The following is a 17,564-nucleotide window of genomic DNA, read 5'->3' as shown; positions in this document are numbered from 1 at the left end:
TTTTACCCATGTATTTTTTTCAATTTCTTTGCTCTTTTTTTTGTATCTTAAACTTTTCATTCAGACCATTTTCTTTCTGTTTTAAAGAGGAATATTCAGAATCTCCTTTAGTGAGAATATGCTTGTGATTAGCTGTCATAGATTCCATTTATCTGAAAATTTGTTTGTTCATTCTCATCCATAAAGGATATGTTTGCATGATATGTCTTTCTCGGTTGGCACACCCTACATTATTTCTAGACATTTCTTTTAGCACATGGAAGGTATTATCCTTCCTTCCTTCCTTCCTTCCTTCCTTCCTTCCTTCCTTCCTTCCTTCCTTCCTTCCTTCCTTCCTTTCTAGATGGAGTCTCGCTCTGTTGCCCAGGCTGCAGTGCAGTGGCACAATCATGCCCTCAAGTGATCCTCCCAACCCAACCTCCTGAGTAGCTGGGATACAGGCAGATGCCACCACACCTGGCTAATTTTAACATTTTTTGTAGAGACAGGGTCTCACTGTGTTGCCCAGGATGGTCTCAAACTCCTGGGCTCTAGCGATCCTCCTGCCTTGGCTTCCCAAAGTCCTGGGATTACAGATGTGAACCACCACGACTGGCTTACTTTGTTGATTTTAAGAAGTCGGTAATATCTTTTCCCTCTCTAATGGATTTTCAGATTTTCTTCATCTTTGATTTTTAGCATTTACAGTATAATATATTAACTCATAGGCTTAGTTTCGTTTAATAGCTTCTTCAATCTGTAAATTACTGTCTGTTACTATTGTTTATTGGAAATTCTCAACAATAATCTCTTCAGATATTGTATTTGCTCTACTTTCTGTTTCCTCATTTTCTGAGTAAGAAAAAATTTTTGAGGAAAAAACATGTGTGCATCTTGGGAAGCTGAGGTGGAAGGATCACATAAGCCCAGGAGTTCGAGGTTACAGTGAGCTATGATTGCTCCATTGCACTCCAGCCTGGGTGGCAGAGTGAGACCCTGTTTCAAAACAAACAAACAAACAAACAAACCAACAAACAAACCAAACAAAACCAAACCCAAAACCAAAATAAAAACCTACATTTATTTTCTAACTCTTCTTTGACTCTTAATCTCTTTTTTCTGTTTCAACAGTTTTGCCTTTCTATACTTTAACCTATATTGTAATTGCCTTAATCTCTTTTTTCTGTTTCAACAGTTTTGCCTTTCTATACTTTAACCTATATGTTTTGCCTTTCTATACTTTAACCTATATTGTAATTCACTAATTTTCTTCTCTTTTATTTCTCACACATTATGAAATTCCTCCATTTTATTTTTAGTTACTAAGATGTTTATTTTAAGATGTTATTCTTCTTTTTCTAACTTGCCATTCTATTTTATCTAGTTTTCTATTTCTTCTTATTTTCAAGCTTGTCTTTTCTTTAAATATACAAACCATAGCTGTTTTATAGTCCTTTTCTGATTTTTTTATTTTAAATGTTTGTGATTCTCATTCTGTCTTGTTTATGATAGTTTTTAGTCGAAGTGCCTTGTTTGCTTGTGTGCCTTATTGTTTTTGACTTTATCCTCATTATTTTTACTTGAAAAAAAAGATTACTTGTAGGAATAAGTTAAGGCCTGCTTAACATCCCCCTGGGAGAATTTGTTTTTTTTTTCCCCCATGCACTTGATGTTTCTATATTTGGGACAACCTTAAGGCAGCTTGAAGGCCTGGGGTGTCCCGAACTACTCAGGTGATTTGAACCTGGGCTGCAAATCTGCCTGTGAGTTGGTTTACTTTTGCTTGCTCCTTACATCAAAACTGTTCCAACTTATTGTACAAACGTTTACTTCTTAGACATCCTCTACCTTCTGTAATCTTTGGGTTTTCATATATTTTAAATTCTTTATCCCATCATATTTCAAACCAAAAGTCCAACTTTGCCAGGGTCTGCAAATGCCCTCTGGGCACAAACAAGTTTTGTGGTTACCTTACTTCTATAGGTTTCTATTTTCTCTTCATTTTTGGCCTGTCAAATTCCTATTTTTTCAGGAGCTTAATGCTTTAATATTCTTAATATTTGATCTTGAATTTTTATTCCCTTTTACAGGAGTGTTTAAATGACAAAGCTCAACATTATCCCTTTGGAGTTTCCAGTTTCAATTTTATGTATTACTTCTAGTAGTTTTATTGATTTACTGATATCTTCCTTTAGTTTACAAAGTATGTGATAATACTTGTTTTTAAATTTCATAGCCAATAATTCTAAAATATGAAATCTTTGCAGATCTAAGTTAGCCTTTTGTTCATTTTCTGACTCTGTTCATGGTGCTTTGTTTCCCATTGTGTTTGTTGATTGTGAGGTCATGTAACTTTATTTGTGGAAATTCTTTAAGGCCTGGATTAGCAGTATATTAGGCCTGGAGAAAATTTGCGTATTCCATTTTCTAGGATCCTGGGGAAACTTAGGAGCACTTCAAATTAAATTTTGGCTCGGAGCTCTTTGGAAAATTCTGGCAGTATACATTCTGTTCCCATACATGCCTAAGGGCTAGTTTGTGCTTATGATTTTTCAGAGGAGACATTTATCACCAGACCATAAGAAATAGTATGATATTGGACACCACAATCATTAGTCAACATTTCCCTCACCAGGCTGGAGTGCAGTGGTGCAATCTTGGCTCACTGCAACCTCCGCCTTACTGGTTCAGGTGATTCTCCTGCCTCAGCCTCTCTAGTAGCTGGGACTACAGGCGTGTACCACCATGCCCACCTAATTTTTGTATTTTTAGTAGAGACGGGGTTTCACCACGTTGGCCAGGATGGTCTCCAACTCCTGACCTCATGATCCGCCCGCCTTGGCCTCCCAAAGTGCTGGGATTACAGGCATGAGCCACCGGGCCCGGCCCAGATTTACTTTTTCTATTTTTTCCCCAGAGTTGGACCAATGACCCTTTCATTCTATGTAGTTTTTTCAGAATGGAATTTTAAAAATATAAACTTGGCACGTACTTCTGTTGCTTAACATCCTTTATTGTTTTGCATGGTCTTCATGAATTATGAACCAGAAGACTGAACAAGTTATAAAAGTCTTGTTATGATCTTGTCCTTGTTATGTTTCCAATCATATCTCCTGTGGCTTATTCGTTATACTTCAAGCCTTATGCTCCTAAAATACATTTTCTTTAGATGCCAGAACGTGTCATTCTATCTCTTCTGTGTTTTCCTTTGTACATGCTCTTACACTTGCCCGTGACCTTTTCTCTCCTAACTCCCATTACCTCTGCTAATTTAATTCTTACTGTCTTTCAAATGTTTCAACTCAGCTGCTACTTTCCTGAAGTCTTTAAACTTTTTCTGTCTCCCTGTACCTCTAACCCTGACTGATCTTATTTGGCTTAGGTGTCCCCTCTATGTAAACTCAGAACTTCTAGTGAGTACCCATCAGCACAATCATTGTTTATTTGCCTGCCTGACCAATATATTGTAAATTATCATGAATATTAGGGTCCAATTTCTACCATATATCACCATTATCATCATCTTAGTAGCAGTTATCATTTATTGATTATAGATTAGACACTGTGCTTAAGCATTTTAAGTTGCATTATCTTGTTTAATTCTAACAGCAGGTGACTCTTCATAATATGGATAATTATCATTATTCTAATATGCCAGGTGGGAAAAGTAGTCAGACTGGTTAAGTATCATGCCCGAGGCCAGGTAGCTTAGTAAAAGGAAATCATATAATTTGAATTCAGAGAATATAATGAACTTCTTTTTTCTCCTATTGTTTTTATGATGTTTAAAAATGAGTGCACAAATATAAAACATATAGACTAGTACCTGAGACTTAGTATTTATTAAAAATGGGCTCTTAAGTGGAGACAGAAGCTTTTATCATTTAATAAATAAAGAGAATATTTTGAAAAATAAAAAAATCAAGATAATCAATAATGAAAATAAAATTGTGAATAATTTTACCATCGGGAGATAAATTACTTTTCATATTTTAGTGTGTATCTTTTCCTTTTGCATGCAGTGTTTAAATATTGCTTTAAACCCACTCTTTTTATTCTATATTTTATGAATATCCAAATTAATAATCAATCAATAAAATTTGTATTACATTTTCAGTGGCTACATGGTATACCATCCCATATATGTACCTCCATAATTTGTCTACTTTTGGATATTTAGGTTGTTTCTAATGTTTTGCTATTATAAAAAATGTTAAGTCCTTAAATATTTATTTTTGAGTTCTTGGGAGATAACAGTCCTGAAAAGTCAATAAAGCTTGATGGTGACCAATATTTGTGTGTCTATATTTGCATATTTCCCCCTCATTTTGGACTATTATCTAATGGAAGAAAAAGACTAATTGTCACAAATAATACTTAGTTTTCTTGGTATATATCTTCTCCTAAGTACTATCTATTTATAACTTTCTCTTTTAGAATTACAGAGTGAAAACTTAAAACAATCAATTGAGAAGCAGCATCATTTGACTAAAGAACTAGAAGATATTAAAGTGTCATTACAAAGAAGTGTGGTATGATTTAAAAACTCATTAGTGTGTAATAAGTCTCACACTATCAATCAGTCAACAAATATTTATTAAATACTAATACAATGTACAAGGACCTGGAGTTTCAAATAGTTAGAGAAGACACAATCCTACTCTGCAAAATGCTATAGTTTAGAGACATTGGATAAAAACGCATCAAAAGTATAATTAAAATACAAGACCCTGGACAGGTGACAACAGGGTGGTTTAGGTAATAAACTAATAGTTCTAAGAATTGCAAGAACAGTATGGCTGGGTTGGCTAGGAAGGCTCCATGGAGGAGTTGGAACTATAGGTGGGATTTGGAGAACAGTGAATTGAAATAAGAGTAGTGGGTGGGCATTCCAGGGTAGGGAGGAGGAATAATAGTTAGGAAAATATGAGGGTGGGAAAGGGGCAGTAAATGTATAGAAGCAGATGAGTTCAGCTTTTTTGGTTAAGGCCTTTGGATCATTGCTCTTATTTTATACTTTATTTCATTTAGAGTACTCAAAAGGCTTTAGAGGAAGATTTACAGATAGCAACAAAAACAATTTGTCAGCTAACTGAAGAAAAAGAAGCTCAAATGGAAGAATCTAATAAAGCTAGAGTTGCTCATTCATTTGTGATTACTGAATTTGAAACTACTGTCTGCAGCTTGAAAGAATTATTGAGAACAGAACAGCAAAGGTAAAATATTTATTATTTTTAATACATAAAATAAGTGAATAAAAAACAATTTACTTTTAATATTCAATGCCATTTTCTTTGCATTGCCAACTGATGTGTAATTCATATAACAACTGTAGTCAGGTCTCTTACGTATAAAGTGGGAATACAGTTTAACAGTTTCTTTGGACATCTTGGGAAAAGATGTAAAAGAAGATGTTCTTTAGGATAGTTCTCATGTATGCTTTGCCATAGAATTTAGTTATATACATAAACTCATGAAGGGTTGATGCAGTGATATGATATATTTAATGACTCTGTAGATTATTATTACCTTCCTAGAAGTAACTTCCAGGCTGTAGGGTTTATCTTACTGAGGTCTGTAGACCTTTCTGATTTATAAATTTAACAGCTAGCCTGGCATAGGTAAGTACTACTCTATGTTTATTAAATTAACCAATTAATCAGTATCAATTTAATTAATATAATTATCATTAACTTATTAAATAAATGGTTTAACAAATGTGATTACATAAAAAATAAACTAGTATTTTCATTTCATCTAAATAGCAGTTTTTCTAACACTTGAGTCTTAAAGACTCTATTTTTTACTACTCTATATTAAGGAAATATTTATATAAAGCTGTGTTAGGAGGCCTAGATAATTATTTTTTGTCTCATTAGCATTAGGGTTAATTAAGTTTGGTAGGATAAAGGAGAGCAGGTTTCTCTCTGAAGCCATAGCTGGGGTCTAGCAATATTTTTTCTCCGTTGCTTGTGCATGGTGAGGGAAAAGCTAGCCTTTCTAGCTCCCCTAATTTATATATTTTTGATTGACCTATCCAGTGATTTTTCATTTTTAAAATGGTAGGTTACCTAAGATTCCTCTATCCCTATTACCTCAGTTTTATACTTTGAGGAAACAGAAAGCCAGAGAAGTTAACCAAATTATACATGTTCTCATAATTATATTGTTCCTAAGGCAGAATTCAGTATAATAGTAGTTACATACTCAATTTCTTTCAGAGTTCTAGGATGCGTTAATCTGATTATCATCAACAGCTAAGAGAAAACTTATACCATAAGCTTTAAGGTATATCTATGTATATTACATAAATGTAATGTACAATTATGTATTTATAATAGTAATATCTTATTTTAAAATGTTACACTATATTGCGCAGAGTAGGTACTTAATAAATGTTTAACAATTCAGTGGGTGAATCTATTCTAAGATATATCAGTTGCTAAATTGCACCAATTTCAGTTATGAGATGAATTCTGACTAAAATAATATTTTGTAATGAAAATGATATATTTTACAAGATTGGAAAAAAATGAAGATCAATTGAAAATACTTACCATGGAGCTTCAAAAGAAATCAAGTGAACTGGGTAAGACTTAGAGAATAATGTGTGTACTTTAATAATATTAGCTTATTATAGAATCATAAACACTGTTTTGAAATAAAATATAATTTCCCCTCTGTCATTTGCCAGTAGAGATTGCTTGATAATATTTTTATTTCAATATTTGAAGGTAGAAAATTTAAACCTTAAGAAAGACTAGTTTATTCAGTTTTATTATGCAGTTAATAGATATTTAGAAGTGTGGGGAGCCTAAGAGAGGTCTGAGGCTCCTAACAGAATACAACTAAGAGAGGTTGATATTCTGTTTTCTTTATTTTAGGATTCAGAGACCTTAATAATTCTTAGTGAGAAATGTCTGTTATTGTTTAATTGAATTTTGAAATTTCATTGCTTTGTCGTGTTACATTATGTACTATTCACAGGAAAATGTGATCCTATTTTATCATAAGGTGTTATTAAAATTCAACAACTTTCATGGCCACGAGAGAGACATTCTCTATGGCAGTTATTTTATAATTTATGGCCATGTAATTAGATAATTCTAATAACATATGCTTCATATTCATAAATCTTCATATCTATAAATGTGGAAAATTGCAAAGAATAAAATATTTTCCAATTTTAGTGAAAAAATATTTTTTATAAATTAAAAATATTCATGAATTGGCAAGTATTTTATAAAATATTTTTATAACTTTATGTAAGCTTTATTATTAGATTTAAATACTTGTATAATTAAAAAAACTGTCAACTAAAATATTATCTGAAATGTGTGCTTTACATTTCACAAGTAGTTAGGTTGTTTGGTTGAATTTTTGGACCATATTTATGCTTTTTTTTTGGTGAGGCTTAATTTTCCACTATAGATTAACCCTTTATCATCTAAAACTGTACTATCAAATGCAAATAATTTTATCTTCTTAGGATAAATTTAAATTAGAATGGTTATAATATAAACCATTCCATTTTTTATTCTTCCTCTGAGCATAAAGTACTGTTTTAAATCATTATATATACCTATACTTACTTTTTAAAAATTATTATTATACTTTAAGTTCTAGGGTACATGTGCACAATGTGTAGGTTTGTTATATAGGTATACATGTGCCACGTTGGTTTGCTGCACCCCTCAACTTGTCATTAACATTAGGTATTTTTCCTAATGCTATCCCTCCCCCAGCCCCTTACCCCCCAACAGGTCCTGGTGTGTGAGGTTCCCCTCCCTGTGTCCATGTGTTCTCATTGTTCAACTCCCACTTATGAGTGAGAACATACGGTGTTTGGTTTTCTGTCCTTGTGATATTTTTGCTGAGAGTGATGGTTTCCAGCTTCATCCATGTCCTTGCAAAGGACATGAATTCATCCTTTTTTATGGCTGCATAGTATTCCGTGGTGTATATGTGCCACATTTTCTTTATCCATCTATCACTGATAGACATTTGGGTTGGCTCCAAGTCTTTGCTATTGTGAATAGTGCTGCAATAAACATATGTGTGCATGTGTCTTTATAGTGGCATGATTTATAATCCTTATTATACCCAGTAATGGGATTGCTGGGTCAAATGGTATTTCTAGTTCTAGATCCTTGAGGAATCACCTCACTGTCTTCCACAATGGTTGAACTAATTTACACTCCCACCAACAGTGTAAAAGCGTTCCTATTTCTCCACATCCTCTCCAGCATCTGTTGTTTCCTGACTTTTTAATGATCGCCATCCTAACTGCTGTGAGATGGTATCTCATTGTAGTTTTGATTTGCATTTCTCTGACGACCAGTGATGATGAGCATTTTTTCACGTCTGTTGGCTGCATAAATGTCTTCTTTTAAGAAGTGTCTGTTCATATCCTCTGCCGACTTTTTGATGGGGTTTTTATTTTTTTCTTGTAAACTTGTTTAAGCTCTTTGTAGATTCTGGATATTAGCCCTTTGTCAGATGAGTAGATTGCAAAAATTTTCTCCTATTCTCTAGGTTGCCTGTTCACTCTGATAGTAGTTTCTTTTGCTGTGCAGAAGCTCTTTCATTTAATTAGATCCCATTTGTCAATTTTGGCTTTTGTTGCCATTGCTTTTGGTGTTTTAGTCATGAAGTCTTTGCCCATGCCTATGTCCTGAATGGTATTACCTAGGTTTTCTTCTAGGGTTTTTATGGTTTTAGTTCTAACATTTAAGTCTTTAATCCATCTTGAGTTAATTTTTGTATACCTGTACTTATTTTCTTTAGAATTGTTTAATTTAGTGTCTTAGGCTAAGGAATAATTTTGTTTCTTAAAATGTCTTTAATGGATATTTATTTGTAATAATTCAGTCTAATATTGAAATTAAGTGGCTGCTATTTGTCATATTAAAAATGCAATTGTATTATATGATTTTCTCATGGTAAGCAATATATTTTGACAAATTTGAAAAAGTATTCTAGAATTGTGAAACAGAACCATGTGTATTTTTTAGCATTGCCTTAGATGTTGTAGGAATGTACAGAAGTAAAATACCATCCTTTTGAGAAATCTCTGATTATTGTTGGAGAAAGCTTAAATACATAAAACCTTTAGAGTAATGGTGTCCCAAATGAAGGGGTGAGCAAAATTTCCTTTAGGAAAAGGGAAGAAAATATTAGAATTTCTATTTTTATTTATTTTTATGTTTTAAATATGTTTTATAATGAATACTATAATACATATTTATATTTTATAAATTTATATTTGTAAACATTAATTTATAACATTATTATACATTTATGTAAATATAAATATGCATTTGTATTTTATACATACTTATATATTTTGGGTGAATGCTCACAGATTTCTTATTGATGGAGGTATGTTAATACTGATACCAAGAGGAAGCCTAAGATAGCAATGTGTACTGCACAGCTGGAAAAGGCTTTATGGAAAAGGTAGATTTAAATTTAAAAGTAGACTTTAAGGCTTTGGATAGCTGTAGAGGATGAAGGAGTGCAAGAAACATCATGTGTAGGAAAGTAGGATTAACAATGACATAGGTACTCAACTTCTTTGGGTGACAATATAGTCTCAAAACCAGAAATCTTGAAGGATATTCTGTACTATTTATTCTCTTTCCCTTATGCTTTACTGCTAATTGGTTATCTGGTGCTCCTTAACACCTAACTCATAAAATATAACTAACTTAAAAGTCCCTCTTAACTATCATTTGAATCTTTTCCTTTTCTTGATTTCCACAGACCTAGAACAGTTCAATTCCTCATTTTCTCTTTCTTGGTTTTAGAGTTTCAGGATGCATGTAAAGAACATAATGGTACAAAAATTGTATTTGTGAGATTAATCATAAAACCGTGCTTCAGATTACCCCCATTTGTCCTAATCTTTATTCATCCCTTGCTATATTTAACTAAGCTTCTGTTTGCTTTGCCTTTCTTTAATAATCTTTTTTCTTACCCCAACAACTCTCATTCTTCTTTGTTTCCTGGCTACACTTTACATTCTTCCTTGATGGTATTTTCTTAGGCTTACATCTTGGTTAAAGTGGTCTTCCATCAGTTCCTCAGCAGTCTCAATCCTCAAAACACTTTTAACCTATGTACTGCTCAGGTATAGCCTGCTCTACTCCTCGTATCTTTTAGGTCAGAAATCTTTGACCAGTGCTATTATAGTTACAATAGCTTGAGAATCAGTCCTTTTCTTTCTAGGATAGCCACCTTTTGCTCATTTTCTACATTGCTGCTAGTGTTTCTTTAAAAATACAAATCTGATTATTCTATGTGGCAAATTTAAGAGGCATCTCATTGCCTAAGTTCAAACTACTTAGATATCAGTTATCTTTTCATTGTTCATTTAAAGAGTGGGAGTACTGCATACCAAGTGAGTTGAAGTCAACTGCAATAGGAAATCTAGGCAAGTAATTTTTTCCCAGTTTCTTAACTTGTTACAGTTTTCTTTGGTGCTTCATGCATTGCCCATCTTCAATTCAGTCTAATATTGCTGTAAATGTGTCTTATTCTTGTACTCATCTTTCCATATGTGGATCTATCTTTGCTTTCAATTTGGTTATGTAACAGATTCCCCTCCTAGTATGTTCTATTGCTTCTGCTTTGATTATTAGATATATAATATAATAACTATTGAACTAAGGCTTAGATGTTTATTCCTTATTTAGCCTTGGATATGTAATGAGCAATGTAACAGACATGGTCTTTGTTCTCATGAGGTTTGCACTCTTCTTGGAGAGACATACAAAACAAATAATCACAAATAAATATTTAATTATAAATTGGGATAAGTGCTGTGAAGGAAATAAAAATGATGCAATGCAGTGGCTGCAATGGACTGTGTGGGCCAGTCCCCAGGCCTACAGGCAAGCGCATGTGGGTGAGTGCCAGCTGTGGTAGTAGTGGCAGGCCTGGCTGACCCTTCATCAGGCACCCAGGAGGAGTGCTTAGGTGCTAATGGTGGTGGATGGGGCAGTGTGATCCCTAGGCTCTTGGACAGTGTACTCAGGCACTTGAGGGAGCAGAGATAGTCCTGGTGGGCCTATCTTCAGGCTTCCCAGTTGTGGTTATAGGTGCCAGCTCTGGTGGGCAGGGGTGGGGTGATTCCTACGCCCCTGGTGGAGCACTCAGGTGAGTGCTGCAGCAGTTGTGGTGAGCTGGGGGAGCCTGCCCTTAGAGCATGTGCAAGTGTGCTGCGGCCCTGCTGCCAGGGAGGGTGGGATTGTTGTAGATGGCAGCAGCTACAGGCAGGCCTCTGAGGAGTGTGCGCTTCAGCCCCAGGCATCAACTGTCTGTGAGCCTGTACTCAGGGCATGTGACCCCGCTGCTGGGGGCAATGAGGTTGCTGCTAGTGACTCTGGCTTCACCTGGTAGCTGGCAGTGGCAGTGAGCAAGGTAGCTTGTCCTTGGGGTGTGTGCAAATGTGTGATGGCCCTGCCGCTAGGGTGACATGGGATTGATGCCATTGGCTTATGCTTTGGCTCCAGCAGCAGCAGCCAGTAGTAGCAGCTGAGGGAGGGGGAGCCTTTTCCTGGGGCACGGGAAGATGTGCTGCAGTCCTGCTGTTGGTAGGGTGCAGGGCTGCTGCCAGTGGGGTGCACTTCAGTGTTGGTGGCAGTAGTCAGCAGTGAGTATTGGCAGTGGGGGATGTCAGTGGGGCTCCAGGGATATGGAGATGCAGGGGTTGTTGGGCCCCAGAGCAGGATGTAGTCTCCTGGGGGCCGGGCTCTCAAAATGGCACTGGGCTATAGCTGCTTAGAACTCAGAGGGTGGGTAGGACCCAGCATAAATTCCCTCTGTGGAGCAATGCCTTTGTGAGATCTCTAGGCAGCTACCTATGTTAATCTCAGGGTCCAAAGGAGTCTACAATGGCTAGGATTGCAGGAGTCTGCAGTGGGACTGTGGATGGTTGGGGCTTTCTCACTTACCCTTTCCCTGCATTAGGGAGCCTTTCCAGGCTCCCAGCCCATCCTGAGCAGGCTGCCTAGCTTTCCTCTCCTTCCTTGCCTTTGGTGTTTCCTGACACATCTCTTTTGAATTCCAGTGTTCTTTCTTAGAGGATCTATTTGAAGTGTAATTATCTACTCACTAGTTTAGTTATTCTTTGTGGAGGAGGTGAGTGGGCAGATGCCTCTAGTCAGCCATCTTGAAGCCTTTCTTGTTTTTAAACTTTCGTCTTACATTTTCTACCTCTTTGTTGTTTTTCCTGAATTGGGAGATATCTCTATCCTATCTCTGTCTGTATCTCTATCTTCATCTGTATCTCCATCTGTATCTGTATCTCTATTTCTATCTCATCTCTATATCTATCTAAATTTGTTTCTCCCTTGCTAATTCAATCTTTAAATATGTCTGTTTTGCTATTTTCAAAATCTCAGTTGTCAAATTTTAAATTTCTAAGAGCTCTAGGTAATCTATTTCAGGGATCTGGTATCCTGTTGGAACACTATACTTAGTCAAATATCTGTTTCTGTTCACTCTATTAACTCTTTTTCTTTGGGTTTTAGTTTTTTTCACAGTTTAATTTGGAGCTTTCTTTTTCATTATTTTGCTTTTCTTCACAAATTGTTGGTACCTGATTGTTGACTCTCTAAGTATAAATATTCTTCTTTTCCCACTTGTGTATTACAATCTAATTCTTCTGATTATGGGAGTGAGTGGGAGTTGTTGTAGGGAAAGGTGGGCATAGTGGCTTGTCTTTTACTATAGGGGATGTTTATCCTGCTTAAGAATAATGAGCTATTTGGAACACTACCTCATCTGCCACCCAAATTCCTAGGATCCTTACTTTATCCTGAGGTGGGCTTTGTGGTGAGAGGTATGGTCACTTGGTCTTGTTCCACATAGCCTTCATTGAATTAGTGTGAGTTTTTTTTTTTCTCCAAGGATTCCTTAATTTTCTGGTTTGTTAATGATAGTCTCTTATTTTGTTAATGTTGTTCTTTTATATATATTTTTTCTTGTACTTTTTTTTCTAATTTTGTGGGATTGGGGTGAGAGAACATATAGAGACATGCTCAGTTCACTGTCTTTAATCAATTTTTGAGTTTTTAAAAATTAAGTATTTTTACCTGAAATAACACTTTCTAGTTAAATAAGCTATGTATATGTCAGGTTTTTCCTTTGGATTCTATATTGACATTTTATATTTTGTTAATTTTCTTTAAAGACTGTGGACAATTATTACAAGTGTTTTTAAAAATGTACAGAGTTTGAGAAATTTTCAGTAAGTCTATTACATCTCCAGTAATCAATAATGACCCTAACAGTGAGGAAGGACAATATTTCAGACACAATAAATTTTTAGCTGACAGCTGGACATATTAGGGAACTCTGTAGGCAGTTTCTTTTTTGGTTTAATTTTTTGTGGGCAGGTTAAATATATAAGAAATTAGAAAAATGCGGGAGGCTTGGGCTGGAAAGATTTTTCAATTTATTAGCATAATATTGAACTCATGGAAGTATAGAAAGAAAAACACTGGGCTTTATTTTTTAGGATGGCAAGAAAGAAGGCTGTCAGCAAAGAAAACAAGAACAAGAGTTAGAGAGGAAACAGGAAATATGAATAGTGCAAAATCAAAGAGGAAAAAATGGGGAGAAGTTAATAGTATCAAATAGTACAAACCTCCACAATGATGAAGACTTAAGAATTGTATCACAAAATGGTTATTGGTGATCCTTAAGATGATAATTTTATTATTATGGTGATAGGCATTAGTTTTACTTGGACTTCAAAATGAAACCTGTAGGTAACAAATAGGAATTTGTTGGAAAAACAAACTAAGAAATTTGATAGCTGCTTGAAAGAGCAGAAAGGTCAGATATTGTTTTATATTCAAATAGAATGTTTGGACGAGACAGGGGAAATTAAAGATTCCTCTACATAGAATCTGTGTGTATTGGTAGTGTAAGAACAAAGTCTCAGAGGAGGTGGGAATGTTGAAATCCAAAGTACAATGCTCAGAGTTAGCTTGAGAAAAGAGAATCACTTTTTTTAAGTTTGGAGTGAAGATTAAAAGGTCAGATGTTTAGATAGTGATGAGTTGAAGGTAAATGTACATTCTGACCTCATTTCAAATATATTTTATATAGATTTATTACTTATTTTGCTTTATGAACTTTGGGTTATTTGGCAATGGCATTAACTTAGAGAAACATTACTATTAATATTTATCTTTTATTAGCTTTGCATAGTTAGATTTGGACTCCCTCTATGCTTTACATTGCTCTAGTTGCATTTATCTCTCCTGATTTTTCCCTTTTGCATAGTATTATGCTTGTTCCTTCTGTCTCTTTTCCTATTCTTTTAATCCAACTTTTTAACACATTTTTTTTTGCTCATTTTAGAAGAGATGACTAAGCTTACAAATAACAAAGAAGTAGAACTTGAAGAATTGAAAAAAGTCTTGGTAAGTATAGTCTTTCCTATTAATATATAGCAATTACTTTTCAGAAGAATATTGAATCCCTTGACTTATAGACTCTCACACTATAGATGTTTTATACTATTTTTTTCAGCTAAAATGTAAAAATTATATTTGGTTTTAAGTAAAGATGCATTTTTTATACCAATTTTTATATACCTTGTTAACTGTCTTCATCAAGCTGTTTAAATCATTTGAATATGTGTTGATAGCACACTAAGATCAAATTTGCATGTTATGTAGCCGATTGTAAATTTGGCAATTTTGGATGTTGTACCCTTTGAGCAATAAAGATGCAATTTTGAAAAAAGTGTATGATATATATTCAGTACCTATATTTAATGTTCAGGTAAAATCATGTTTAGTGAAGATGTAGGGTAAAATTTCATTATATTTTAACTGATTACAGTGTATAGAACATGGGTAAGCAAACTTTCTGTAGAGGACTATATAGTAAATATTTTACAGTTTGTGGGCCATACATGGTCTCTCTTCTCTCCTTCTCTGCCTTTGCCTCCTCTGCCTTCTCTCTTTTATTTTTAAGAACCTTGTAAAAATATAAAAAACATTCCTAGCTTAAGGGTCTAGGAAAAGAGACTGCAGGCTGAATTTGTCTTGCATACTGCAGTTTTCTGGCCCCTGATGTAGAATATAATATTGTTTATGATGACTGATAATTGATTTTGTGTTTACCTATCACATCTCTACCTGATTTCACAGCTCCTAGTTCTTCTGTCCCTTGGGAAGCATTATTTTTAAAAAATTTTCTTTTCTTCATTTAATTGCTCTGGGACAAAACTCTTTGTAACTAATAATAATGTTTTCAGTGCTTTCAGATTTATTAATGCATACTTATACAGGTCTTAGCTTAAGTGTCATTGCTTTATGAAACCTCTCTTGATACTCTAGGCTAGGTTTAGGTCTTTGTATGGCTTATTTCCATAGCACCCTGAATTTTTCCTTTATAACACTTATCACAAATGAAATTCATTTATTTTTGGTATTATTATTTAAGGCTTTATTCACCCTTTAGACTCCTTACCTAGCATAGTAGCTGGCACATAGTAGGTGCTCAATAAATAAATAGTGGAATGAATGTATGCTTCAGCAAGGGTTAGGAGTCTTTGTCTTGTTTACCTTGTAACTCTAGTACTTAGCACAGAAAGTGACACTTTGTAACACTTTATAAATATTTGTTGAATGAATACTAAAGCATTGGCTTTTATATAACGATTCACTTCTGCATGGACAAGGATTGGTTTGGAGGTTTTGTTATTGTTGTAGGAAAAAACTGGGTTCTTGTCACATGACCAGGAAAAATTAGGCTCGCAGACATTTTGAAGGGTGTGTAAGGCAGGCTTTATTTGGTAAAAAGGGAAAAAAGGGAAACAGGGACTGTCAGCAAAGTGAGAGTGCTGCTAGCAAGCTTTCTGCCTCATGGATTGAATCCCGAGTTACCACACAGGAATAGGAGGGATCAGGCTCCTCTTTCTTGCAAATGGCATGAACCCAAGGCCCACCCTGTCCTCCCAGTGCACAGGCTGGTCGGAGGTTCTACGGGGAGACCTTTTTACTTGGAGACCTTTTTACATTCTCCATTCTAAAGAAGTACATCTAACTGCCATTAGAATAAGGATAAGGATAAGGACAAAGACCAATCTTAATTGCTTCCTGCTGACAGGAGGTGCTGTTTTGGGAAAACAGCAGTCAGATCTCCCTTAGAGACCTATCTAAGGATTCCTGGCAAAAGGGGCCAATGTCTGAGGCTCTGGTTGCATGACCGTTTTGGAGTTTGTTTGATAGCCTGAAGGTGAGAAGACACAAACAGGGTTATTAGAAAATATGTATCAAAATAAAATGTGGGGTGGGCGGTGAGGACAGCTCAAAAATCCCAAGGCCTTTTACAAGTTTGCACGGGGAAGGGAGGGCCAAAAGCCTAACTGGTAAAAAAAACTTTTACCCTTTTGCTGGTATGTCAGGCTTCTGGGTTCCCTTCCCCTGAGCCCAATCCTAAGCTGACCAGTTTAAGGTTTGAGAAATTAACTCTTCCCAGTTTGGAGGATGCATCCGAGGGGTGTCTCCCATAGTACAGAGACACAATTACCTATCAGTGAAGAGAGGAGATAGGAGGAAAAAGGAAAAAAGAAGGTTTTTTTCCAAAGGAGTCCCAGGAGTTCAGGATGCATTTGAAAGGGGTACAGACTGAAAATGAATGGCTACTCATCTAGAAAAAGGAGAGCAGGCATCCCTAGCGAATACCTGGGATATGTGAGGGAGAGAAAGTGAGGCATTCCTCTTTCTTTCCTCTGTTCTTGCATCCCTGAGTCCTGGCAAACATGACAGGGTACCACCCATTGCTGTTTTAGTGGCTTTCACTAATGTTAACAGGGGAGCCTAGAGGGTGGAAGTATCTGCTCTTACCCACATATGCTATATCTCCCCTGCTGTCAGTAGCCTTTGAATTCCCTAGACCTCATTTATGTCATGGATACGAGCGTAGGCTTTATCCATGAAATGGGAAGCTTGGCTTAATTGACAAGAATCAGCCACACTCACCTGCACTGTGCCTTTTAACTTCCGTTATTGTCTGCCTCTGGATCCAGTTTTCTTTCCTAGTGCTTTGACCCAAAGCTTGGAATTGAGTTTGGGACCAAAACGTGTCTCAGGGGTGTTGCATGGACTCCTTATCGTAAGCTGAATACTAAGGTAACACTGTGGAATTGAGTTTTCCTCCAACAAGGGAGAGAAAAGGATGTCTTGTGACATGCCCAGATAACTGGTGGCTATCATTATGCTTGCTAAGATTTGGGTGCATTGTGCTTGGCTTTGGCTAGCTCCCTTGGTCTTACTTTCCCAAAAAAGAAACCTCCAGGTGATGGGCACCCTATTTATTCCCATCATCTGTCCGGATTTACAAGATAATTGCTCAGAACTAGAATATTGATCCAGATTTTTACATTACCCATCCCCTTTTCTTCCTTCTGTGCCACATCTGGAGAATGCTGGTTGGTTCATAGGAACAAGCAGGGTTAGTCTAAAATGTAGGCAAAAACTTATAAACAACTAATGAGTTTAGAATGTAATGACAAATGTATGATAAGTTTTGAAATATAATTTCTCTCTCTCCAGTCC

The 17,564-nt window shown here is 35.6% G+C and overlaps 1 protein-coding gene across 6 annotated transcripts in view; it reads left to right on the top strand.

Moving 5' to 3' along the window:
* Positions 1–17,564, top strand: part of SYCP1 (synaptonemal complex protein 1) — a 138,059-nt gene that overhangs the window by 27,739 nt on the left and 92,756 nt on the right. For all 6 annotated transcript variants that reach the window (XM_032154901.2, XM_058439429.1, XM_058439426.1 and 3 more), the window contains 4 exons: positions 4,417–4,511; positions 5,011–5,195; positions 6,501–6,568; positions 14,356–14,417. In XM_032154901.2, coding sequence (XP_032010792.1) covers positions 4,417–4,511; positions 5,011–5,195; positions 6,501–6,568; positions 14,356–14,417 — 410 coding nt within the window. The remainder of the gene's footprint in view (positions 1–4,416; positions 4,512–5,010; positions 5,196–6,500; positions 6,569–14,355; positions 14,418–17,564) is intronic.

This window comes from Hylobates moloch, unplaced genomic scaffold, assembly GCF_009828535.3.
Source record: "Hylobates moloch isolate HMO894 unplaced genomic scaffold, HMol_V3 SCAFFOLD_5, whole genome shotgun sequence".
Lineage (NCBI taxonomy): Eukaryota > Metazoa > Chordata > Mammalia > Primates > Hylobatidae > Hylobates > Hylobates moloch.
Note: the sequence above shows the minus strand (reverse complement) of the source record. Positions and strands in the feature narration are given on the sequence as shown.